Raw genomic sequence first — 27,408 nt, forward strand, 5'->3', positions numbered from 1 at the left:
TAAAAAATGATTTTGCCTTGCAGAAGTGAAAGGGTACATCTGTATGATGACCCAAGATATTATAATCAATCTAATGGAGATCTGTCAACTGTAAGAGAAGTTAATGAGATTTTCTTGAATATTACGAAATAGCTATGTGTTCACTGAAATTGCATAGTTGACAGTATATTCAGTTCTTTTCTGCGTCATTTTTATGTCCACCTTAACAATAGTGCGCGGGGGAAATAAATAAACAATATGCACATTGCACAAAAACAACATGAAGCATCCAGTTTTTTCATATCTGTACCAGAGAATCAGACCTTGCAGTGCAGTGACTTCTAAAATACTGCCGATAACAGCCTATGAAACTGTCACATTTGAATCACATCACTTTAGACAACTGTTCATGTTGACAACAGTCTCACAATACACTTACTTCCTTACGAAGCTTGTTATCAACGGTCAATCACAATTCAAAAAAATAACCAATAACATTCACAAATGTAATGATTAAAGAAAAAATCTAGCGCACTTAAACAATTTGTGCATATAGAACTGAAATATGCAGCAACATTTTAAATTTTTTATTAAATATGTCGCTGGTGATATGAAACTTTTAATAAAAATTAAGTATACATTAAATTAAACTCACACGTCTTTGGCAACTGTTTCTACATAACAGAAAAATTTCATGGTAGATAATACACTCCTGGAAATTGAAATAAGAACACCATGAATTCATTGTCCCAGGAAGGGGAAACTTTATTGACACATTCCTGGGGTCAGATACATCACATGATCACACTGACAGAACCACAGGCACATAGACACAGGCAACAGAGCATGCACAATGTCGGCACTAGTACAGTGTATATCCACCTTTCGCAGCAATGCAGGCTGCTATTCTCCCATGGAGACGATCGTAGAGATGCTGGATGTAGTCCTGTGGAACGGCTTGCCATGCCATTTCCACCTGGCGCCTCAGTTGGACCAGCGTTCGTGCTGGACGTGCAGACCGCGTGAGACGACGTTTCATCCAGTCCCAAACATGCTCAATGGGGGACAGATCCGGAGATCTTGCTGGCCAGGGTAGTTGACGTACACCTTCTAGAGCACGTTGGGTGGCACGGGATACATGCGGACGTGCATTGTCCTGTTGGAACAGCAAGTTCCCTTGCCGGTCTAGGAATGGTAGAACGATGGGTTCGATGACGGTTTGGATGTACCGTGCACTATTCAGTGTCCCCTCGACGATCACCAGTGGTGTACGGCCAGTGTAGGAGATCGCTCCCCACACCATGATGCCGGGTGTTGGCCCTGTGTGCCTCGGTCGTATGCAGTCCTGATTGTGGCGCTCACCTGCACGGCGCCAAACACGCATACGACCATCATTGGCACCAAGGCAGAAGCGACTCTCATCGCTGAAGACGACACGTCTCCATTCGTCCCTCCATTCACGCCTGTCGCGACACCACTGGAGGCGGGCTGCACGATGTTGGGGCGTGAGCGGAAGACGGCCTAACGGTGTGCGGGACCGTAGCCCAGCTTCATGGAGACGATTGCGAATGGTCCTCGCCGATACCCCAGGAGCAACAGTGTCCCTAATTTGCTGGGAAGTGGCGGTGCGGTCCCCTACGGCACTGCGTAGGATCCTACGGTCTTGGCGTGCATCCGTGCGGCGCTGCGGTCCGGTCCCAGGTCGACGGGCACGTGCACCTTCCGCCGACCACTGGCGACAACATCGATGTACTGTGGAGACCTCACGCCCCACGTGTTGAGCAATTCGGCGGTACGTCCACCCGGCCTCCCGCATGCCCACTATACGCCCTCGCTCAAAGTCCGTCAACTGCACATACGGTTCACGTCCACGCTGTCGCGGCATGCTACCAGTATTAAAGACTGCGATGGAGCTCCGTATGCCACGGCAAACTGGCTGACACTGACGGCGGCGGTGCACAAATGCTGCGCAGCTAGCGCCATTCGACGGCCAACACCGCGGTTCCTGGTGTGTCCGCTGTGCCGTGCGTGTGATCATTGCTTGTACAGCCCTCTCGCAGTGTCCGGAGCAAGTATGGTGGGTCTGACACACCGGTGTCAATGTGTTCTTTTTTCCATTTCCAGGAGTGTATTAATGTGTGTCTTCTGTAATGGTAAACCTAGAATATAATTCAGTTTGACAGTCATTGACTAAGTAGACGTAGGTGCAGCAACTGTAAATGTCTTTTGTTTTGGCATGCAAACACTTGCAAAATGAATCTGACTTTCAGACTGTGTTGAATATGGCTCATGCAGTAAGATTATGACGCATTTCGCGTATGATCATTGGAAGCAATCATACCATAAAAACTAACGCTTTATCAAGTTTTTCGAGACGAGAACACTGGTATATCGACTGTATGAATGTCTGTCGATAGCTTACTATGAAATGCATTGCCAATGTAGCCACTGTCGCGCGAAGTGGTCGCGCGGTTAGAGGCGCCATGTCACTGACTGCGCGGCCCCTCCCGCCGGAGATTCGAGTCCTCCCTTGGGCATGGATGTGTGTGTTGTTCTTAGCATAAGTTAGTTTAATTAGTGTATAAATCTAGGGACTGGTGACCTCAGCAGTTTGGTCCCTTAGGGATTCACACACATTTGTAGCCAAAACGACTTTGCGACTGAACCCCAAGGAACATTTCTATCGCCTTGGTATGAATGTTACGTCCATATATTCGAAATACCATTGTAAAGCAGTCACATATACTCTAACAACACGTGATTCATTTCATTAATATAGCCATCTCATACTGAGCATATTACGCGTTCTTTTACTGGAATGATAATCTCTCTCTCTCTCTCTCTCTCTCTCTCTCTCTCTCTCTCTCTCTCTTCTCTCACTGTGTGTGTGTGCTGCTATATGATTAGTTTCTGTGCATTTCGTGTTGCAGCCGCAGCAGCCCCTGTCTCCACGGATTTGCATCGACGCTCCGGTACAGCAGGCTAATAGTGGGGCCAGTACCTGCAACGAAAGGTGCGTATCAGCACTCACCAAAACTCGCCGTCCACTACGATAAAAAATAGTTACCGTAAAAATATCACATGGATTCACGACGTCGTCAGTGAATGACATCTGTTTTTTAACGCCCCCTTTTCCTATTTTTACTTCGTAGGTTCACTGACTCACACAGGGCGTTAGTTGTGGAAACCAAACTTATGTGATTTCTGAATTTGCTTGGCAGATTTAACTTTTTCTTCTGTCTGTCCTTTTATCTGAGAAGTCATCCATTTGAATATGTCTGGGATTTCGACGGTGTACGTTTTGGTACTGACAATCGGCCAGTAGCTAACACAGCACGTCCTTGGATTAGGACAAAAATTATCGGAAATACCACTCCTCTGGAACACATTCAACAATATGTAAGAATGTATGGGCTCTCCTTGATATCCATTAATAAAATCTTCAAAAGTTTCTTACTGCGACAGGCGGTTGAAATTCCACGAGCTTTTGGTTGAATTCTCCTCTGGCTTTGTCGAAGAAACAGAGTGCCGAGCCGTCGGTGGCTCGTATTTAGCTGTACAGTGTGCTGTGATTTTAGTTGTGCTCAGTTCAATACCATGTAAGGAATTACAAACTTCTCGCCCCAGCTCCAATCTCCTGGATCCCGCAGTGTACTGATCTGTAGACCGCCATTTTTTTAAGATTTTAGTTTCAATCTCTTCTTTTATTACACTACCTCCGAAACAATTCGTCTTCGTAAAGACAGAAGCTTTTTCGAAGGTGATTCGGTGTCCATTTTCTAAAGCGCGTTCTGCAATTGCTTATTTTTTCGTGGTATATTTGACGTAAAAATCTCATGTTCTACCTCTCGTCGCTCCCGCAAGTGCACATTGTTTGTCCGGCGTAACTGTCACAGACGGTACTGAAGCGTAGACAAGTATTTTTCTACAAGGCACTCGTCCTGCTCTTTGATTCGTCGCTTCTGCGGCTTCCCTAAACCGTCTGAGGCAAGTACCAGGACGGTACTTTAAAAAACCAAATACCAGATTTCCTTTCTCGTCTTCTCTTATTAATTTATTTGATATACCTCACTCGATTACCATCGATTCTTTGAATTTAAACCAAATCTGGTCTACGCTTTCATAGTCAGATTGGAAGGCGTGAAGACTGTCTCTTAGGAAGGTGCCAAGCGAATTTAAATTTGCTTTTTAAATAGATGTATTTTATGGATTTTTGTGGGTTTGGATGCTATGATATTCAGCCTAGCTACAATTACTAATCCTTGTATCTGTCATGGTGCTCCCTATATGATCAGGATTATTCGTTGCTAAGAGCGCAGTCATTCACAGTCTGAGTGGGCTCCTGCAGTAATTGTTCAAAATAATTTTCTGAGAAGGCAGTTAATGTGACTTCGGACGACGTTTCATGTATTTTTGCCAACATATCGAGGGCTGATTGAAGTCACTACCAGCTATAATTGAATGAGTGGGGTATCTACACTCCTGGAAATGGAAAAAAGAACACATTGACACCGGTGTGTCAGACCCACCATACTTGTTCCGGACACTGCGAGAGGGCTGTACAAGCAATGATCACACGCACGGCACAGCGGACACACCAGGAACCGCGGTGTTGGCCGTCGAATGGCGCTAGCTGCGCAGCATTTGTGCACCGCCGCCGTTAGTGTCAGCCAGTTTGCCGTGGCATACGGAGCTCCATCGCAGTCTTTAACACTGGTAGCATGCCGCGACAGCGTGGACGTGAACCGTATGTGCAGTTGACGGACTTTGAGCGAGGGCGTATAGTGGGCATGCGGGAGGCCGGGTGGACGTACCACCGAATTGCTCAACACGTGGGGCGTGAGGTCTCCACAGTACATCGATGTTGTCGCCAGTGGTCGGCGGAAGGTGCACGTGCCCGTCGACCTGGGACCGGACCGCAGCGACGCACGGATGCACGCCAAGACCGTAGGATCCTACGCAGTGCCGTAGGGGACCGCACCGCCACTTCCCAGCAAATTAGGGACACTGTTGCTCCTGGGGTATCGGCGAGGACCATTCGCAACCGTCTCCATGAAGCTGGGCTACGGTCCCGCACACCGTTAGGCCGTCTTCCGCTCACGCCCCAACATCGTGCAGCCCACCTCCAGTGGTGTCGCGACAGGCGTGAATGGAGGGACGAATGGAGACGTGTCGTCTTCAGCGATGAGAGTCGCTTCTGCCTTGGTGCCAATGATGGTCGTATGCGTGTTTGGCGCCGTGCAGGTGAGCGCCACAATCAGGACTGCATACGACCGAGGCACACAGGGCCAACACCCGGCATCATGGTGTGGGGAGCGATCTCCTACACTGGCCGTACACCACTGGTGATCGTCGAGGGGACACTGAATAGTGCACGGTACATCCAAACCGTCATCGAACCCATCGTTCTACCATTCCTAGACCGGCAAGGGAACTTGCTGTTCCAACAGGACAATGCACGTCCGCATGTATCCCGTGCCACTCAACGTGCTCTAGAAGGTGTAAGTCAACTACCCTGGCCAGCAAGATCTCCGGATCTGTCCCCCATTGAGCATGTTTGGGACTGGATGAAGCGTCGTCTCACGCGGTCTGCACGTCCAGCACGAACGCTGGTCCAACTGAGGCGCCAGGTGGAAATGGCATGGCAAGCCGTTCCACAGGACTACATCCAGCATCTCTACGATCGTCTCCATGGGAGAATAGCAGCCTGCATTGCTGCGAAAGGTGGATATACACTGTACTAGTGCCGACATTGTGCATGCTCTGTTGCCTGTGTCTATATGCCTGTGGTTCTGTCAGTGTGATCATGTGATGTATCTGACCCCAGGAATGTGTCAATAAAGTTTCCCCTTCCTGGGACAATGAATTAATGGTGTTCTTATTTCAATTTCCAGGAGTTTATTTGAAATGAGACTCAGGTTTTCATTGGACTGTTCAGCAACTGCATCATCTGAGTCGGGGTTCGGTAACAGAAACCATTATTAATTTATTCCGGTTGTCAAGTATAGCATCTACCTGTACTAACTCACAGGAACTGTGTACTTCAAATTCACGACAAGGTAAACTACTTCTGACAGCAATAAACACTCCGCCACCAACGGTATTTTATCAGACCTTCCCGAAAACAGTAGGTCCTTTGTAAAAATTTTGGGAGAACTTGTTTCTGGCTTTAGCCAGCTTTCCGTCCACCACCATAAACCGCAAGTCGAGCAGTCTGCAACCTACATGGTCGCAGAACCATCTGCGCCTTTGATTCAGACCCTCCACCCGGCTCTATACAAAAGATCAAATCTCAGTATATCCATTGTGGATGACGAACTGCGACTGTGTTTTAACTGGCGTTTAACTGGTAATAAATATGCAACCAGTCGCTTTTTTGCAATTTATTCAACCATGAACATGTTTTCGAGCCACTGCAGGCTCATCTTCAGATGGATGTGTTACAGAAACTTTATCTTCGTATTACTTCTGGTGAGCCAGTGTAAAACCAAGTGTAGCTACATACTGTGTTTATTTGTGAACATAGCTAAATAATGCACGTTATAAGAAATAATCTGATGTGAATACCAGAAGGCAGTGCACACAGCACTAGCATTGCATCTAGCTATACTTGGTCCACAAGATAATGTTTCTGTAACACCTCCATCTGGAGATGAGCCCGCAGTGACTCGAAAACGTGGTCATGGTTGAATAAATCGTAAAAAAGCGACTGGTTGAATATTTATTACCAGTTAAACGCCAGTTTAAAGATCAAATCGGTCTGTCAATGATGCTATATGCTCCGCCTTCATCTCACAAGCAAGACTGGCAGTTTTTAGTATTTCAGCTAGCCGCCCGTAACCAGAGAGAATTGTTTTGTTCCTAATGTAAAGCAACACACATCGTTAGTACCACACGAACCACCACCTACAGTCGAGCAGTCAGCTGTAGGTGGTGGTTCGTGTTGGTACTAACGATGTGCGCTGTCCTCCTCATGGCATCCCGAAGCCACCATTCCACATCAGAAATGACTCCTCCCGGAATGCAGAAAGAGTGCACACTGGATTTCTTCCCCTCCATCGCAGCCATATCCCTAAGGGGCCCCTTACGCACCTAACTACCAGTAATACTACCCAACGTGAATGTCCAGACCTTGCAGGCTGACAGGTTTCCTCTGGAACATAACGAGAGACTTCATCTGGCTCAGGGACTTCGTCAGCCACAGATGGCGCCCCAAATCGTGGAGTCCCTCCGATCAGCCCCTCAAAAAATCTATCGCTGCCGGCCACACCGTGGAACGATGTCCCTCTCGATCAGAGGTGAGGGTCAATCTCAGCGCGGGCAGTAGCCGCGTTGGCCACGATAGTGAACCGATCAGGTGACACGTGGGTCGAGCTGGACGTCCCTCGGATCGTCCCGCGTGGCTCCCCACAGCGATGCCCATTGGCAACAGCCTCAAGCTTCCTCACCGTAACCAACACTACCTGGAACTATAAGCGAAGAGTCACCAATTCGGCTCGCGCCTGATCACAGCAATCTTAGTTCCTGTCCATACTAAAGACGGACAGATAAATACACAAACACGCACGAAATAGGGGAATTGAAGCTAAAGAACACTAACGAATTTTAAAATAAGTCGTTTCTTATGGGAAGCTGTGTCGACTCACAGTACTCTGACGCCCTGCCGCTACTATGAGAGCTTCAAAAAGAAATGGTTCAAATGGCTCTGAGCACTATGCGACTGAGGTCATCAGTCGCCTAGAACTTAGAACTAATTAAACCTAACTAACCTAAGGACATCACACACATCCATGCCCGAGGCAGGATTCGAACCTGCGACCGTAGCGGTCACGCGGTTCCAGACTGAAGCGCCTAGAACCGCACGGCCACATCGGCCGGCTATGAGAGCTTCACTCAGCTGTAACATCTAACTACTAAAAGTGGCTCTTGAGTTCGCAGATCTTGGATGGGGAAAAACGATAAGGAGCTTGACGGACAGGTATTTCATCCGTCAGCCTAATTCCGTATTGAAATTTTTTGGTGATTCATAATCGGTTGGTCACAGCCTCTGGTAAGTCTCTCAACAAATCTAACAACCGCTTAGACTCCTAGGTGGGCAAATGCTCAACATCAATTGCTACTCCCTCCGTTTGAACAAGCCCCACCGTAGATGAGACCTGATGTTCACAGAATAGATGCCTGTTCCCGGGACAAAACTGAAAATACCTTCCCCAAATAATCCAATAAATACTGCATCCCTTTAAAAAAAAATCACATCTTAGTATCAGCTCGCTTGAGAGACCCCTAACCATCAAGAATTCTAAAGGCCAAGTAAAGCTTCCAATTCGGAGCTTACATCCCACCTGCCCGACCACTTCCAGCAGCTCATCAGACCTGGAGAGGGAGGCTTGCCTAACTTGTTGCAGCTGTGGCACCCTAGCTACTTGTTTATGGTGATAGTACCAATCCAAAATCAACCAGAAAAACAGTGCTACCTGAGTGAGTTAATGCACATAGTCGTTCAAAACCAAGTGTGGCGCATACAGATGGCACCTGTGTGAGGTAGACGGCGCACAGACTACGGTAGCCGTGCCAGGGAGTGCACGACCCACCCGCGGATGCCATCCTCTGAGAACACCTGATTAGACACCTTTTGCGGAGTTCCAAACAATCTCTAACCAGGTGCTCTCTACTCCCGCATCGAAGACACCAGCGCCGCGTGTGCTCCTTCCTACTTGATTCCACCACATTTCTCCAGAGCCCTAAGCGTACTTTACCCGGTAGCCTGACCTGACTACATTTCTCGTCCGTATGTTTTACACTTTCTATGCTGGTCACCATCTTGTTGAAGTTAGAGAATGAGAGCGGCTTATCTATGAACATGATGCAGGAAAGATCGTGTGGCCGCACTTCCTGTAAAATATTCATGACTGCTTCACCTTCCATGCTCTCTATACATAGAGTATTTTTTAACACCCACTCACGCACAATGTAATCTGCCACGGCTTCATTTGTAGTTTGTTCTCTACAAAAGTATCCATCAACTAAGTCTTTCCGTCTGTGTGCACCTAGGCACTCTGACAGGATCCTCCCACGAAGAACACTGAGAGGTCATCCAGACCACATAACTTCCGTTATTAATCTACACACATGGTCTTCCGCGAAAGGGTAAATCACTTGAAGTATTATATCACGTGGAAATAATAAGATTGCAGCCTTACCTTGCAGCTGGACAGTACCCAGATACCTTGGATGACATGAGAAGAGGTGTCGGTAAGTTACTAAACAGATTCCACACATTTACTTGACTACTGGACCCTCTTGCACCACCAGATTCCTGATTCTCCCCCACTTCACTTCCCTGTGATAGGCTAAAAAGGGACAATTACCATTATATAGTCAGAATGTTGTCCTGTAATTTAGACATATCCACCGTGTACTTAACATCAGTGTTAACTAAATTAATATCATTAACCATATGTGCTACATGATCCACCAGAGCATGCAGCCGTGTTATCTGAGTGGTCGATGGGGATGTGCCTTCTACTAAAGCAATCCCTACCTGAATTACAGAGAGCAGGTAAGAACATGCAGCACATGCGATACTCCCCTACCAAGTCTCCACCACATCCTACAGCCGCTGGCACAACTAAGCCATGCCACCCTCCTCCAACTCACCACAGATTCTTAACTCGGACTGTGAACAGTCCTTCTGCTAACACTTCAACCCCAGGAGACTTCGTGCTTTTATAGTTGGAGGAATCTGCAAACACGCAGAAAACACAATGGAAGGAGACACTAAATGTACACAACACACATTCTTGCCTCAGCTTTTACACATCAACTGCAGTGTACCAAGGTCTGCCTTGTAGCGTAAATTAACCCTGCTCTTCTACCAGCTGTAATCGGCAGGATAGGGATAAGGAACTGGAGGTCATCTTTGGAGCAGGTCAGGCCAGAATACAAGTGTTCTTGAGTGGATAGCCTCTGAGCACTATAATATAATATTTATTCAATAACCTATTTCTTTTACTCAGGCACACTTTGGCAGAAATATGGACAATTTAAATACGAGGTACACTTAGTCAGCGGGCCATAGCCCCTTTGGCAGAGATTAATAACACTTGAGCTACTTTATGGACACCTGCCTCAGGTGATACGATAATTCCAATTTTAATATTGTCTTAGACATTGGGTACTCCTCCTTCTTAAGAAAATACCTTGTACTGTCAAATGCACAACAGGTACACCAGATAAAAAAATCATATTTACTTTTAACCAACAGGTCTTAGCCTTTTAACAAATATTATTTCACGTTGGAATACTCCACGGAACCACGATGGTTCCAAATTCAATCTTGTCTGAGACCTCGGTCTCTGCCCCTTCAAAAGAAATTCATTTGTACGATTAAAATACACAAGACATCGGTAAGATTTACGCTTAATCATAGGCTGATGCCCATTTAGGAAAATACTTTTAAATTTTGAAATACTCCAGTAGACAATTAACTTAGGCCTAATGCACTGCCACGTCTTTAAGACATTAATTGTACAGTCAAATTACACCAAAGGTACACAGCAGGTAGATAAGATTTTCACTTAATCATGTGCCGAAATCCTGTTAGCAAACTAGTACTAAACATTGAATTACTACATAGGCACATGCCCCGTTTATCAACCAGTGGCCAATCCCGCTTCAGAAAAGGCTCTAATTCCAGGAAACAATACTCATCGGGCACTCGTCCTTGCTTACAAAACAATCGAATAATTAGAGCTTCCGAAATATACCCCTAAGTTAGTGGGCGTTGTCCTTAAAAACACTGCAAATACTAACTTAAACGTCGGTCACTGCCCGTTCTGAGCAGTTAAAAATACGCAACAAAAACAGGGGCATTCACTGAATTAATGGACCTTACCCTTTCTGCTATAAAACAGTATAACAGTCGTAATTTCCAACACTATAAACCCCTGTATAACAAGCGACTCAGTGGGGGTCGCCCTTTCAAGAACAAACAGTCAATATTAAGCTAGACATAGAGCACTACCCGTTCTCAAGAAACTAATCAGAGCAGTTATAACAAACAAAACGTGCTAAGCTACCATCAGCTTAATTCAGCAAATAATTCACAGGTGAATAGATAGGAAAAAAATTTACGGACATAGCACTGCAGGAAACTTGATTACTTCTAGACAAAGATTTAGCAAACAGTTTAACGCTGAGTGAGTTAATCAGTGCAAGCTTACAGTGGTAGGCACTCAAGACAAGCAGAGCATGCTACAGAATTCGCTTTGCCATCCAAGTCACTGAGTACATACATAGATATACGTTAATATGAGCTGTCCTGAACCTGGACGACGACTTAAAACAGCTTTAAATTTCCATGGTACGCAACCGGCTACTGGGGACCCACCGGTTACGTAAGACCACAGGACTTGAACCCAGCAAGTGACTTCACATTCTTGCACCATGCCCACACTTAATAGCAGCTGAATTTTCACAACGGAGGAAGCATGTAGTTAGCTACCACAGAATTTTTATGTTGTCTGAGAACACCACAACCCGGCCATATTCAGCCACACAAACCACCATAAGCACAAGGCGCTCATGCCTTTTTAAAACTACACAAACTAGAGCAAGCACTCTTGCAGTACCTCAAGGCTGTTCGTCTCAATTTCACAATAAATTCTTAAAACTACACACAGAACAGTCGAAAATCTTCTGAAGCAGAGCGTGCATCGGCACAGGAATCTCCCAGCCAAACATAGTCGGACGGTCTGTAACCTCAAGAGCCTCAGTCCAAACAGACGGAACAGATAGGCTGACCGAAATCAGGATCTAAGTCCAGGTTGTTACTTCACTTCCCGAGCGGGCAGCAACACAGCAACCTGCTGATCCACAAGTGACTTATGAGCCGTCCTGACAGCTCCACCTCAGCCGGGTACACAGTGTTAAACTACCAGGAAGTTTCATGTCAGCACCCATTCCGCTGCAGAGTGAAAAAATCAACCTGGAAGCAATCATCCAGGCTGCGACAGAGCCGTTTCTCTACAACATCCTCCCTTCCAGGTGAACCGTGGAAGGTGTTAAATGGGGTACTCGCAGTAGTAGAGCAGTGAAGGCGGGCCGTGAGTCATATGGATAGCTCAGACGACACAGGGATGCAGTGCTACGGATACGGAATACCTAGAAAAGACAGCATCGTCGTAGTAATGGTATTGCAATAATAAGATCATTATGTGTGCGAGTTTTCTTCCTTTTTTAATCTATTTTCACCCTTTTTTTGATGGCCGGAAGAAAATACTTTTCATTAATAGAACGATATCAAAAAACGTTAAAAAAATTATTTTACGTGTTACACGTACGAAAGGAACTGAATTTAGTTTTAAAACATTTTATTTAACATGCAAGAAGGGAGGTTTTTAGTTGATAGGCCCTCTACATAAAAAAATTACTTTTAGAATACGTTCAAATGACAAAGGGAACACGGAAATAGGAATCACATTGGATTATTCTCCTTTTTATTTATTGCAGCATACAAATATTGTAATTCCAGAATAAAGAACTGTTTCGCCTTTATTTTAGCGTTCATTAGATGTAGCTGTTGAAGGTAACTGAAGAAGCTAAAAAGGAGAGGAATGAATGGGTTATAGGGGAGATGCGAGGCCCATTAATAAAAAAAAATAAAAAAAGAACACACTAAAAAGGAATATAAACTAAAAAAGCGTCGGTAGAGCACCTGGTGAAAGACAGGAGTCATACGTTCGAGTTCCGGCCCGTCACATTGTTTTAATCTGTCAAGAAGCTCCAGGAAAACTATATTTTTAATTATGTAGTTCTCGTAGTTACAAACCTTACCATCCAACACTGAAGGTACTTTCGAGAAGACAGTCTGCCGTAGGAAAAAAAAATGACACATTAGTTTCAACTGATTTTCTGCCCAACTAACTTCATTCAGGAAAAACTCCGGATGAAAGGGGAACACGTCACTCAAAACCGAGAGCGATCGGCTAGATATTTAACCTGCGATGCAGCCGGCCGCGCTGACTGAGCGTTTCTAGGCGCTTCAGTCCGGAACCGCGCGACTGCTACGGTCGCAGGTTCGAATCTTGCCTCGGGCATGGATGTGTGTGATGTCCTTAGGTTAATTAGTTTTAAGTAGTTCTAAGTTCTAGGGGACTGATGACTTCAGATGTTAAGTCCCATAGTGCTCAGAGCCATTTGAACCTGCGATGCAGTCCTGCTGAAACCCCCTCATACCATTCAATTCTACGCAGTTTTATCAGCGGAAAACACAGAAACAAGTCGCAGTATCTTTCCAAGGGTACTGCCATTGCCATATCTGTTCGTCCAAATTGTAGCGCAGAAGAAAAAAACGCGGGAACTGCACAAGAGGCGTCAGCTAAAATCACCGCGAGGCAATTACCGCATAGTAACGATGTATTTATTTATTTATTTTTGGTGCCTCACAATGGGAAATATGGCCACATGTTCGACGACCATAAGTAGCTGCGTATAGAAAATCAACTAAAATATTTAACAAAGGAAAGACAACTGGGCCTGATGAAATGCATACGTCTACATGCAGTATACAAAAGAACTTGTACCTCTTTTAGCAGCCATTTACCGTAGGTGGCTGGAGGAACGAAGCGTTTGGAGTGACTGAAAAATGACGAATCATTCCCTTTTCCAAGAGGGATCGTCGAACACAATCTCATAACTGTGGGCCTACATCGCTGACTTTAGCCTGCTGTAGAATATAGGAGCACCTACTACTGTCGCGTTTTTTACCTTTCTGGAGTACGAAAATCTCGTCTACAGTTATCAATATGGAGTCCATAAACAACGACCGTATTTGTTCGCGAGATCCAGAAGGCAGTAGCTACATGCTCCCAAGTTAATGCGATATTCTATGACTTCTGGAAATCATTTGATACAGATCCATGCTTTACCATAACGAACAAAATACGAGAGTACGGAATATCACACAAACTTTTAGACTGTATTGTAGAGTACTTAGCAAACAGTACACAGTATGTCTGTTTAAATGGAAAGTAATCTACTGGTGTAAAAGTAATTTCGAGCGTACCGCGCGGAAGTGTTACAGGATCGTTACTGTTGACAATGTATATAAATGTCCTATTGAGTGACGGTGGAAACTCCATTTGGGTGTTCACATATGGTGCTGTTGCAGATAGAGAAGATGCAAGCTAGAAAATTGTTACGAAATGCAACAAGACCTGCAGAGGATCGATGCTTGGTGCAGAGATTGTCAGCTCTCATCATAATGAAATGTTACGTACTGCGCGTAAACAGGCGGAAATACTCATTGCTATATGATTGCACGATTGACAAACAATTACTGAGAGCAGTCACATACATAACATATCTGGGAGTTTGCGTAAGGAGTGATTTAAAGAGGAGTCGCAGGTAAGGCAGATTCCAGATTGAGATTCATTGGAAAAATTCGCAGGACGTGTAGCCCATCCACGAAGGAAGAGGTAGTTTATAAAATTATAGTTCAACCGATACTTGAGTATTTTTTGTCAGTCTGGGACGCTGACTTGATAGGACTAACAGTTTAAACATATATAATGCTAAGAAGAGCAGCGCGGTTTGCCACAGGTTCGTTTAGTAAGTGTGTGAAAATGTCACTGAGATGCTCACCAAAATCAATTGATAGACCGTCCAAAAGCGCGGTTCGTCACGGAGTGGTTTACTGTTAAAATTTCGGGAGCGTACGTTCCTAGAGGAGTCAGCCAGTCTATTGCTGCCCCCCCCCCCTCCCCACCACCATATTCGACCACGAAGGCAAGATCAGAGAGATTCGAGCTCGCACGGAGGCTTGTCAATAATCGCCATTCCAGTGCAGACGCAAAAGTAGTCTCTTTAGGTCATCAGTCTTCCTAGTGGTTGGTGCAGCCTGCCATGTGTCCCTCTCCTGGTCCAAAGCCCTCGTCTCCGAACAGCACTGGCACCCAAAGTCCTCTACTATTAGCTCGATATCATCCAATCTCTGTATTCTTCTACAGTGTTTGGCCTCTACAGATCCGTGGAAACTATTCCCTGATGTCATCACATGTCTTCCTCTCCCTTCTTCTAGTCAGTCTTTCCAACGTATTCCTTTCTATGCCCATTAAATTGCATCCCACCTCCATGCAACATTACTAACGTTTCTAACAATTTATGCTAAAAATTGAGAAAGAAAACTGAATTTTATATCCTTTATATAATAAAATATACAGGATGCCCCGGGAATTATCAATATTCAGGGATATGACAGCTACGCTCATTTGAAGCAAAAAACTCCATTTGGACATATACCCTATTCCGAATGGTTTTTCGAGATAGAACATATGTAATGAGCATTTTTTTCCGGCTAGTGGCGAACATGTATGCGTCTCTTTCACTAAACCTCTTTGATGTTTTATTCTATAGCAGCTAGCTCCTTTCTTTTAATCTCTTTGTTTGTAATGTCTGTCTGCCCTTAAATCAGCCCATTGAAGGCGCACTAGCCCATGGTGTGTTGTGACTGAAATAGTGCGAGGGATTGAGAGTGTATCAGAGAGAAGCATCGGTTAACTGTATTTGTAAGCGCGCTGGCCAAAATGCCACATATCTACGTCAACGAAGAATATGTTGATATTGCGTATGTTCATGTTTTCTGGAATGTTTGTGCTCCTGGTGATGTTGAAGAATAATATCGGTGCTTTCCGACACGTTGATTACCTGATCGTAGTGTGTTTGCTAGAGTTTTCAGCCATTGTGTGAAAAGGGTATTCTTTCGAGTTTCCATTTTTCTTCTGAACCTATAGTTGAACAGCCTGTGCAGGAACAGCAACACACAAAGGTGCAACTAGTGACGTGTACGATAATGCTTAAGTTGAATACGTATCTTTCATTCGATACTTTGTAAAACGAATGTTGTAATGTTTACTAACTACTGTTGTACATGTTTAAATTGGTCAGTGTGTTGAATAATGCAGAATAACAATGTGTATTTTAATGTGTTCTATCTCGGAAACTATTAGGAATAGGACATACTAATTTTTTGCTTCAAAGACAGTTCCTGTTAAATTCCTGAATACTGACCATTCCTCCTGGGACACTCTGTACAAGTACCGCCATTGTGATCAGGGACAGGCTGACACGGACCGACTGACCTCCATGTCATCCTTTGCATTGGCGTCATTTGTCGTTTTAGCAGCTCTGGTGCCGCTACCACTCGGTCGAGCAGGTACTCAATTGGCAATATAAGGCGAGTGGACCCCAGTCCAGACCCCCCCTCCCCCCCCCCCCCCCCCGCACCAAGTAAAAATTGCTGGCGGCACCGGGAATTGAACCCTGATCCTCTACATGGCAGATAACCGCACTGACAACATTTTTCTTTTTTCGTTCTTTCTTTTCTCCCGCTTTTTTAAACAAAAGTTTGGTATATCTGATTTAATGATTGGAAAGTTTATCTACACTGACGCCACAGTACACTGAATATATTGATTCTTTTTGATTCTGTCTTCTCTTGGGTCATCGGATATGCATATTGTGTACAACTTCTTCTACCTACGAGTTTAGCAATCATGAGAATAGTAACTGTACAATTCAACATCTCGTAATCGAAATCCAACTAGTGTCATAAACGAAGATCCTATAACCTGTGGCATTTCAATCCCTGTTGAACATCGCGACCACTTCTTGCCTTATACTGTTGCTGTCCTCTTTTTCTTCTTCTGTTGGGGAGCCATAGTTTCAGCTGAATCTCTCCAGCAGTACCAGTTTTCTCCGTTTCTTTTCGTCTACGTATTTGGAGGCACCGCATTTCTTTATACCTATCTTCTGTTTGCTTTGCCAGTGGGTGTTCCTTCTCCCCTACTGCTATGCATTCTGATGACATCGTCAACTCGAAACTACTCAGCCACGCAGGATTACATGCTTTATACACTGAAGAGCCAAAGAAACTGGTACACATGCCTATTATCAAGCAGGGCCACCGCGAGCACGCAGAAGTGCCGCAACACGACGTGTCATGGACTCAACTAATGTCTGAAGTAGTGCTGCAGGGAACTGACACCATGAATCTTTCAAAGCTGTTCGTAAATCCTTAAGAGCACGAGATGGTGGAAATCTTTTCTGAACTGCATGTTGCAAGGCGTCCCAGACATGGTCAATAATATTCATGTCTGGACAGTTTGGTGACTAGCTGAAGTGTTTAAACTCAGAAGAGTGTTCCTGGAGCCACTCTGGAGCAATTCTGGAAGTGTGGGGTGTCGTATTCTCCTGCTGGAATTGCCCAAGTCCGTCGGAATGTACAACGAACATGAATGGACGCAGGTGATCAGACAGGAGGCTTACGTACGTGTCACCTCTCAGAGTCGTAACTAGACGTGCCAGGGGTCCCATATCACTCAACTGCACACGTCCAACACCATTACAGAACCTCCACCAGGTTGAACAGTCCCCTGATGGCATGCAGGGTCCATGGATTCATAAGGATGTCTCCACATCCGTACACGTTCAATCGCTCGATACAATTTGAAACGAGACTCGTCGGACCAGCCAACATGTTTGCAGTCTTCAGCGGTCCAATGTCGATGTTAACGGGCCCAGGCGAGGCATAAAGCTTTGTGTCGAGCAGTCATCAAGGGTACACGAGTGGGCTTTCCGCTCCGAAACCCCATATCGATGATGTTTCGTTGAATGGTTCGCATACTGACACTTGTTGATGTCCCAGCATTGAAATCTGCAGCAATTTTCGGAAGAGTTGCACTTCTGTCACACTGAACGATTCGTCATTGGTCCCGTTCTTGCAGGATCTTTTTCCGGCCGCGACGATGTCGGAGATTTGAAGCTTCACCGGTTTCCTGACATTCACGTCAAACGGCCGTACGGGAAAATCCCCACTTCATTGCTACCTCGGAGATGCTGTATCCCATCGCTCGTGCGCCGACTATAACACCACGTTCAAACTCACTTAAATCTTGATAACGTGCCGTTGTAGCAGCAGTAACCGATTTAACAACTGCGCCAAGCACTTGTTGTTTTATATAGGCGTTGCCGACTGGAGCATCGTATTCTGCTTGTTTACATATCTCTGTATTTGGATACGTATGCCTATACCAGTTTCTTTGGCGCTTCAGTGTGTAAACAAAAATGATTGTTTGTGTTTGTTACTTGGTTAAAAAGTGGAAATGCTCCCTTTGATTGTGTGTATAATTTTTGTTCTTTTGGACTGGAATAGCGAGTGTGTGATGAACAGGTCAGTGCCTGTGCGGTGTTGCAGGCTGGAGCGCTACTCTCAGGACTCGGCAGGCCTGTCGCCCCGCCGCAGCCGCAGCCCACTGGGACACCGCACCTCAGAGGCCTCCGCCGCCTCCTCTCTGGAGTCCTGCGACCGCTTCTCCAGGAACGGCACAGGTCAGTCGCGCTCGCGTCGTCGCCCGCAACTGGTCACTAATCCAGCGCCCAGCGTCGCAGAGCGTATGAACGGGATTGTGTTAAATAGTGTGCCGTCCATGATGGTTGCAGAACTTCAGCACTAAACAGAAATACGCTCATGAGCAGCTGAATTAGATTCTGTGTTGGAGAGAAAGTGCTCCTGCTACCAAGGCGAATGGAACAGTTTGGCGTGTCTCCTGACTCGATAGAATCTCGGATGAAGGACCACAGGCAGATTTAATATTTCTAAATTTCCGGTAAGGATTTGATAGGATGGCCCACTGCAGACTGTTAACGAAGGTACGAGCATAAGGAATAGGTTACCAGATATTTGAATGGCTCGAAGATTTTTTAAGTAATAAAACCCAGTACACTGTTCTCGATGGCCAATGTTCATCAGCCACAAGGGTTCGTTAGCACAGTACCTAAGGAAGTGTGATAGAACCGTTCTTGTTCTCTGTACAGGGTGTCCCAGGAGGAACGGTCAGTATTCAGTGTTATGACAGGAACAATCATTCGAAGCCAAAAAGTCTAGTAAACGTGGAATCTAAAGCCCGTACCTTAAGAGCTGCAAGCACTTCCTCACCTTCGATACTGCGCTACAAATCTGTTCTACTACAAGCTCTTTGTTTTCCATAATTTGAAAGGTGCAGTATGGGCCAAAACAAAATAAAAATGTTCAGTAAAAGTGGGCTCTAATGTGTCTACCTTTACAGATATGAGCACTTTTTCATCTTAGCTACGGTGAAACTCATTCCTTCTACTGAACAAGTGCTGATTACTCTTAAGATGTACAATTTATTGACCATATTTATTAGACAACGTTGCCTTGCTTTCCTCTATAATTCCTACTAAAATATGGAAAGCAAAGAGCTTGCATAAGAAGCAATTTGTTACGCAACATCGAAGATAAAGATGTGCCTATGTCTACTAGACTTGTTTGCTTCGGATGATCGTCCTTTTCAAGTCCCTGAATATTGATCATTCCTCCTGGGACAACCTGGATAGATAAATAATCCTATGGATAGGGTGAGCAGCGAGCATTGATTGTATAGTGATGTGCTGTAGTATACGGGAAAATATTGTCTTTGAGTGAGTGTAGCCGGACATAAGATGATTAAGACAAAATTTGTATTCGATTTGATGAATGGCAGCTTATTTTAAATTACAAATAGGACAGTTGATGAGAATAAGAGGACAAAGCAATCCTGTAGTGCTTCAATACAGCATTAGCAGTGTGCTGCTTGATACAGTCACGTCGATTAGATATCCAGCTGTAACGTTGCAAAGCTACATGAAATGGAACGAACACGTAAAAAAGGCGAATGGTCGACTTCGGTTTATTTGGAGAATGTTAGGAAACTGTGGATTATCTGTAAAGGAGGCCGCGTGTAGAACACTAATGCGACCAATTCTTGAGTAATGCTCGAGTGTTTGGGATCCGCACCAGGTCGGAACAGAGCGAGGTGGCGCAGTGGCTAGCGCACTGGATTCGCATTCGGGAGGACGACGGTTCAAACCCGCTTCCGACCATCCTGATTTAGGTGTCCCGTGATTTCCCTCAAAGCGTTTCAGGCAAACTCCGGAATAGTTCCTTTGAAAGCGCACGGCCGACTTCCTTCCCCGTCCTTCACTAATCCGGTGGGACTGATGACCTAACTGTTGGGTCCCCTCTCCCAAATCAACCAACTAACCACGTCGGATTAAAAGAAGACATCGAAGTGATTCAGAGACGGGCTGCTAGATTTTTTACCAGCAGGTTCGATCAACACGCAAACATTATGTATATGCTCGAACAGTGCACCGGTATACTGCCGGTTCATGGTGCCCAATGGGCACAATGGATATGCTTCGCTAAATCAAATGGAAATGCCTGAGGGAGGAAAGTTCTTTTCACGGAACACTGTTGCGAAAATTTAGAGAACCGGCATTGTACGATTCTGCTGCCAACAACATACATTTCGCGCAAGGAACACGAACATAAGATAAGTGAAATTACTACTCGTACGGAAGCACATACACCTAAACACTCGTTTTTCGTCTCCGCTTACGAGTAGGACAGGAAACGAAACAACTAGTAGTGGTATAAAGTATTCTCCGCCATGCACCAAACGGTGGCATGCTAAGTTTGTATCTAGAAGTAGCTTAGATGTAGACCTCTTCACTCTGTATCAGAATATACGCTGATTTCAAACTTTTTGGCAGACCGTAGTGCGCCAGACCGAGATTCGGACCACGCACCTGGGCTGGTCAAGAGTCGTCGTAAGGAGGCTACACATGCAATCATCTTTTGATGTGCGCAGGATAAATTTGCACAATCCTTAGAACTGTGCAATACAGGGTGTTCCATTGATCGTGACCGGGCCAAATATCTCACGAAATAAGCGTCAAACGAGAAAACTACAAAGAACGAAACTTGTATAGCTTGAAGGGGGAAACCAAATGGCGCTATGGTTGGCCCGCTAGATGGCGCTGCCATAGGTCAAAAGGATATCAACTGCGTTTTTTTAAATAGGAGCCGCCATTTTAATTATATATTCGAATAGTACGTAAAGAGTCGCGCTACGTTACATATGCGGTGCAGCAACGGCCTCAGACTTTTTGATCGGTCATTATGGTAATAAGAAAGATAAATTCAGTGAGATGAAATTTCCGCGACGAAAAGAAAAACATGCTTTTCGCATATAGTCCTCAAAATAGAAGCATGATGTGGAGTTCATTAGGTCATTTCTGCTGCGCTGTAAGTTGAAACCCGTTAATGTGTTAACGCAGGGACTGGCAACACTACGATGACGAACACGACGACGACAACGACCAGCTCGGAGCTGGCCCGCACCGACTCTGGCCGCACCAACACCGACCTGTCGGAGACGAGCGAGGACTACGTGACGGCGGACGGCAACTCGCACACCGACACGGCGGGCTACGTGGCGTGGCCGGTGGGCACGCCCGTGTCCGCCCCCGGCGGCGTGGGGGCGGCGGGGGCGGGCGCGGGCCGGCGCGGCGAGGGCGACGGCAGCTCGTTCGAGAGCGGCTCCTCGCTGTACAGCGTGCCCGCCGCCGCCGAGGAGACCTCCTCCGAGCTGCAGACGACCACGACGCCCACGCCGCTCGTCGACAGCGAGGACAACGGCGACGCGGACGCGACGCGCGCCGGCTCGTCGACGCCGCGCGTCTCCGTCGACATGGGCTACGGGGCGCTGCGCCTCATGGCCAACAGCCCCAGCGACGAGAGCAGCAGCTCCTCCGGCAGGTCGGTAGCTCCCGGCACGGTCGCCACTTCGTACGGTACAGTTTCCTGCAGCAACCAAAACTACACCTATCATCATTGGATTTTACAAATGAAAACACGGTGCGATGTAGGCTGTGTATATCAATCTTCTTTTTTCAATTTGTGCAATTAGCTAATTTCGAGACTGCATCATTTTCAAACACATGAGTGACACCACCTTACGCACATCACGTTTTACATTCTGTAAATATTGGTTACATGTTATGTATACATGGCTACACGTCATACTCCAGAAATACCTGTGGATAGAATCCAAATGATAATGCTGCACCATCACATGTCACGTAATAGTAGCTGTAACTACATGTACTACAACTATAGTAACTGCTAGATGTAACTTCGAGTACTGCAGCTATTATTGTGTGACATGTGATAGTGTAGCATAATTATTTAGATTCTCTCCGCATGTATCTAAGTATTATGTCCTGTAGCCATGTACGGGGCGTTCAAAAAGTCTCTCCGCAATGCCGTATGATTGTTAGCCTCGCGTGCCGTATGCCGCAGTGAATATACCGAAATGAAACTCATTGAAATAAAAGTTATTAATTTATTGAATATTCTTTTTTAATTACAAATTTTCGCATTAAATGTTGAAAGTTTCCCCTCTGTTGTTGAATACACAATTCAATTCGTCTAATCATGTTTCTAAACACAAGCTGTAACGTTTCTTCTGTATCAGAAGCAGGGAAAGTGGATATTGCAGTTTTCAATTCATCGATGGATTTTGGACGGTTTTTATAGACAGTTACTTTCGCTGCAGCCCAGAAGAAAAAGTTTGGTGGTGTTAGGTCAGGCGATCGTGGAGGACAAAGTCCCTGTGAAATCGTGCGATCACCAAAAACATCAGCAAGCAACGACATCGAAACGCGAGCTGTACGGCGGTTGCACCATCATGTTGAAAATAACCGTTCAGTATTTCACTTAACACATGCTCTCGTATGGATGGGTACAGAATATCACTGCAGTATCGTTGTGCGTTTATTGTTTCGTTGAAAAATATGGGATCCACAAGCCGACGTCCAGAAATTGCAATCCAAACTCCTATTTTCACAGAACGAAGTGGTTCCTGAGGAATACACAATGGATTTTCAGTACTCCACATACGAGAATTTTGCGAGTTCATGAACCCGGATGAATGAAACCACGCCTCATCAGTGAAAAACGTTTCGTTAAGAATATCCCTTCCATTTTGTTGAACGAAATTTTTTAACCATTGACAATAATGCAGTCTCTTGCCATGATCAGTATTTTCGGTTTTTGCACAACTGTCACTTTGTATGGTAAAAGTTCTAATTTTTTCCTTACAGCTGTCTGGTCCGTTCCGACACTAACATCGATTTCCTGGACGAGTTTTTTACTGACTTTTTCGCACTCATGGACATTTTATCGGAAATATTGAGTAGTTTATCCTCATACAAAGCGCTAGGACGACCACTTCTCGGTGAATCTGTCACTGAACCCGTACTTCGAAATTTGTTAATCAAATCTCGCACAGTATCGCGGTGTGGGAGTGTTGTCTCTGAGAAAACTGAATTAAATGTGTGACTAACTGAAACTGTGTATTTACCGCCAGCTTTCAACACTTGTTCGACTAAAAACACACATTCTTCAATGGTTAGCATTTTTAACAGAGACAAAAACGAAACAAATGAGCAAAGGAGCTAAACTTAAACGTTCACGTCAACGCGTAACGACACACACCAACGATACTACTGACGCTGGCTGAGATAAACGAAACAGTGGAATGTTGTGAGAGTCCACTTGAAGGGCAGTAACCCAGGCAGGCGAACAATCATACGGCACGCGCGGCTAAAAATCGTATGGCACTGCGGAGAGACTTTTTTTACACCCCGTATGTGTAAGATGAATTCGATATTTATATTTACATAATGTAAAACATGATGTACATAAATTTGTCATACATGTACTTGAAAAGGATGTAGTCTCGAAACTAGCTAACTGCACAAATTAAATGAATAACGTTAACGTACAGCCTGCAACGGACCATGTTTTCCTTTGTAAAACATTTAGAGGCAGTGAACCCACACTGAAACAAAACTTTAGGAGCTATGAATCTCATCTTGTCAACTCCCTCCCACCATTCACAATCCACTCCATGTTTCGTGATTTAATTCGAAGATCATGACTTCCACTGTTGTGGTTGACGGACCAACTGAAAAGCATACGAATATTTGGAGGCTGTATCATAAGGTGGATTACAATGTAGTAAACTTCCTTTGTCTATTATTTTTTGGACAGCCACGTGGCTTATAATTAGATTTAGACGGTAGATTTGATAGGTTACTCATTTACAATATTCTGTTAGACAGGACAGTCTATCCACTATGTAAAATCTATGTAATTTTACTTCAATTTTAAAAAATATATAAGTAGTGGTTTCAAATTATAAAGTAAAATGTTCATAATTCTCAATAGATATTGAATACTAAATTTGAATGCAGCATCCTCTCATATCCCTATCTCTCCAAGGTATGCTACAGGTTTCTAACACAATCACTTTTATTTCCAAATGGTGTGTCATATTATGCTAAGTTTGATAGACTGAGCTGCTGGGGGTTCACTGTCACTCTTTGCCAGCGACAGCTCTAAGGCTGCTAGGAGCATATCACCCTAACACGTGAATTAGCTTTGAGTAATTTGAGAATTAATTTCGATTGAAATTATCCGTCGTACCAGAATCACGCTTATTTTTACATTTCATCCCCTTATTGTCCCCACGTCGTCTACGGGGAAGTCGGCATATTTTATCCCTGTGTTATTTTTTTATTTACTATCTCAAAACCTTACGAAGTTTGGTTGTAACTGTTCCAGGCGATACAGAGTAACGCTTGCTTCTACATGTCACCGCTTTCTCATGCTAGTCACCACTCCTAGACGACAAAAGGGCTGTTAACATCATAATATTTTTCAGGACAGTATGTCGCGTAGCACATGTACAGTGAAACACGTGTTGATGGAAAATAGTCGAATACAGGCTGCATATTATGATACTTATTAACCATTAAACTAAATGGAAACGAGGATCTCCTCATCAACAGCAGTTTGCAGTGGAAGAAAAGAAACAAAGAAAATAAGACTCCCCCACAGAAGTGTAAGCCAAACCAAAATTTACAACACTTGCGGTGAAAATAACATTCATGTTCGTAAGAAGATTTCGTCCATACTCTTAGCTATAAAATTAAATAACTTGAAAACTTCCCTATTAAGGCTGCGATGAACAAAGAATGCAGTCATACTTTTGATCACTACCTCCCTACCATACTTACACGAATCTCTATGGTTAATAACGCAACTTTAAAAACTAAACCATATTGAAAACGGAATAGAGTAATATTACGCATAGACAAGAACATGGAAATAAGACATTTTTGTGACTGAAGGCACTTATTTAGATTGTGTGATTTTAACAAGAGAGAAGCCGAAAATGCAGTTATGACCTATTGTGTTCAAAGCTGACAAATATCTCACTTTCCTGCAGAATAAATACTAGCAAACACTTTAGATGGGAGGAAATTTGTCGTCTGTTGAATAAGGGCGTGGAGTGGCGCCATAAAATGATCAGTTATTAGAACAGTGAAAGTTGTGTGTTTCAATTTATGACGCATATATCTCCTCTTGCACAGATGCAATAGTGCTGCCGTAAAATTTCTAGAAATCTTTCGGAAATTCGACCTTCGAAATTTAATTAAGTTTCTGTGTCATTTAATACTGAAAGTCTAAGATTATTATGTACACTCTTTGACATAAAACTTGACCGGCGGCCGGCCGCTTCAGAGGCTAAGTCCGCGCCGATCGCGACATGGGACAAAAAAACTGGCCAACTCGCTAATTCTCTAAGTCCGGTTATCTGCACAATCTGGCAACACTGTAGACTGCGGCACTTCCTGGAGGAAAACTTGTCCCATGATAGAGAAACTCTAGTCTGATTACGCTTGTGGTCTAGCGGTAGCGTGCGTTGTTTCTGTTCATAATGTCAGTGGATCGAGAGCAGCTGGCATAAAATATTTTTATAGCCTCTTCTGTCTGAATGCTGAAGACGTGAATGTAATGGTAGCGCAGATTCAATCTATTTCGCTTTGTGACACACCGATATCAAAATTTTATCCAGTAACGATTTTGCGGCAGATTTCCTGCAGACTGTCCTCCTCTGGACGCCGTATGCGGCAAAGCTCCGGGATCCATTTGCTGGCTACTGGCAGCGGCCATGGCGACAGCAGCGGCGCTGCACTCCCCCGTTCTTTATCGAAAGCGCCTGCTACCGCTCATCGCTTTTGATCATTTAAAATGCTTTATTATTAAATGTTGCTCCACAGAAAATTTCTACAATTTCCATTCACGCTCAAAAGCAACGGAGACAGACGCCCTGATTAGTAGGCGGGTATTATATTACATTAATCGGCAAGAGCTGAGTATGGCCCGAAATTAATTTTATAGACTGGGACGAAATTAAACCACCTCACTACATTCGATGAATTTATAAATGCTTCATACCTCGTTTCTTTTCCTTTCAAACTCAATTATTTGTGCAACTTTTGGTCAATGTTTGGATGTTTTCGTCAAGCCAGAGTGAGCGTCTGTGGTGTAAAGTGTATTACAGTTCTTGTTTCATTCCTTATGGTAAGTCTATGCGATAAACTGTGTGAATACCTTGCAATGCATGCTCTGTAGCAGTGCAGGAACACTGCACATTTGGAGTTCCATGTATGGGTTCATGAAGTATTTATTGTTGATCGGGAGTGATAGTTAAGGTCATCAGATTTAAACCAGAAAAATTTGTCGTTTTGAAGGTTTCAGAGAACGGAAAGGAATTGCTAACGCCGGTGTTAGAAAACGTCTACAGTTAAATGCTATTGCAAAAATTTAGAAGAAGGGAACTACATTAATGAACATGTGCACTTCATAAACAACCTTCTGACATGTTAGACCTATATGACGAACAAAGCTCAAATTTATATCGTTGACAGTCGGTTTGAATCTATTCAGGGTCTATTTTACAGTGAAGCACCTTGGAATTCTCAAAGCAGAAATCCATGATATTAACTTAATGTACTAAGTCGAAATCGGACGAAGATTGATGTTTAAAGGCATTCTTCAGATTTCTCATAAGAAATTTTTACTAGCAGTTTGCAACTCCATTAATTAAAATGGAAAATAAAAGGTTGTACTCAGCGGCTTCTACCGTGATTCGAACTGCTATGTCTTATAGTACAAGCACTGCAACGCACAAGGGAACCTCTGAGCTAACGACACACTGGCGGCCAGAGGCGGAATATAGTCACTGCGATGTTGCCTGAGCCTCAAAACGCAACCTTAAACACACGAACAGAGGAGGTGGAGATTACTGTTTTAACGTCCCGTCGACAACGATGTCATTAGAGACGGAGCACAAGCTCGGATTAGGGAAGGATGGGGAAGGAAATCGGCCGTGCCCTTCCTAAGGAACCATCCCGGCATTTGCCTGAAGCGATTTAGGGAAATCATTGAAAACCTAAATCAGGAATGCCGGGCGCGGGATTGCACCGTCGTCCTCCCGAATGCACACACAAACAGGTGTTACTTATGTGAAGAACGCCGTTCTTGGAGTCCAGAAATTAAATATACTTTCTAATTGTGTCATCTTGCAGTGGATTATATCGTACGAGTCTTCGATGTGGAAAACGAATGTCAAGTGAATTTAGCGAGGTAACGCCGACCTACACCCGGAAGTA

The 27,408-nt window shown here is 44.6% G+C and overlaps 1 protein-coding gene across 1 annotated transcript in view; it reads left to right on the forward strand.

Moving 5' to 3' along the window:
- The window catches only part of LOC126456455 (uncharacterized), a 478,332-nt gene that overhangs the window by 156,903 nt on the left and 294,021 nt on the right, over window positions 1-27,408 (forward strand). The window contains exons 13-15 of the mRNA XM_050092205.1: window positions 2,910-2,992; window positions 18,233-18,366; window positions 21,160-21,375. Coding sequence (XP_049948162.1) covers window positions 2,910-2,992; window positions 18,233-18,366; window positions 21,160-21,375 — 433 coding nt within the window. The remainder of the gene's footprint in view (window positions 1-2,909; window positions 2,993-18,232; window positions 18,367-21,159; window positions 21,376-27,408) is intronic.

Source organism: Schistocerca serialis, chromosome 2 (genome assembly GCF_023864345.2).
Source record: "Schistocerca serialis cubense isolate TAMUIC-IGC-003099 chromosome 2, iqSchSeri2.2, whole genome shotgun sequence".
Lineage (NCBI taxonomy): Eukaryota > Metazoa > Arthropoda > Insecta > Orthoptera > Acrididae > Schistocerca > Schistocerca serialis.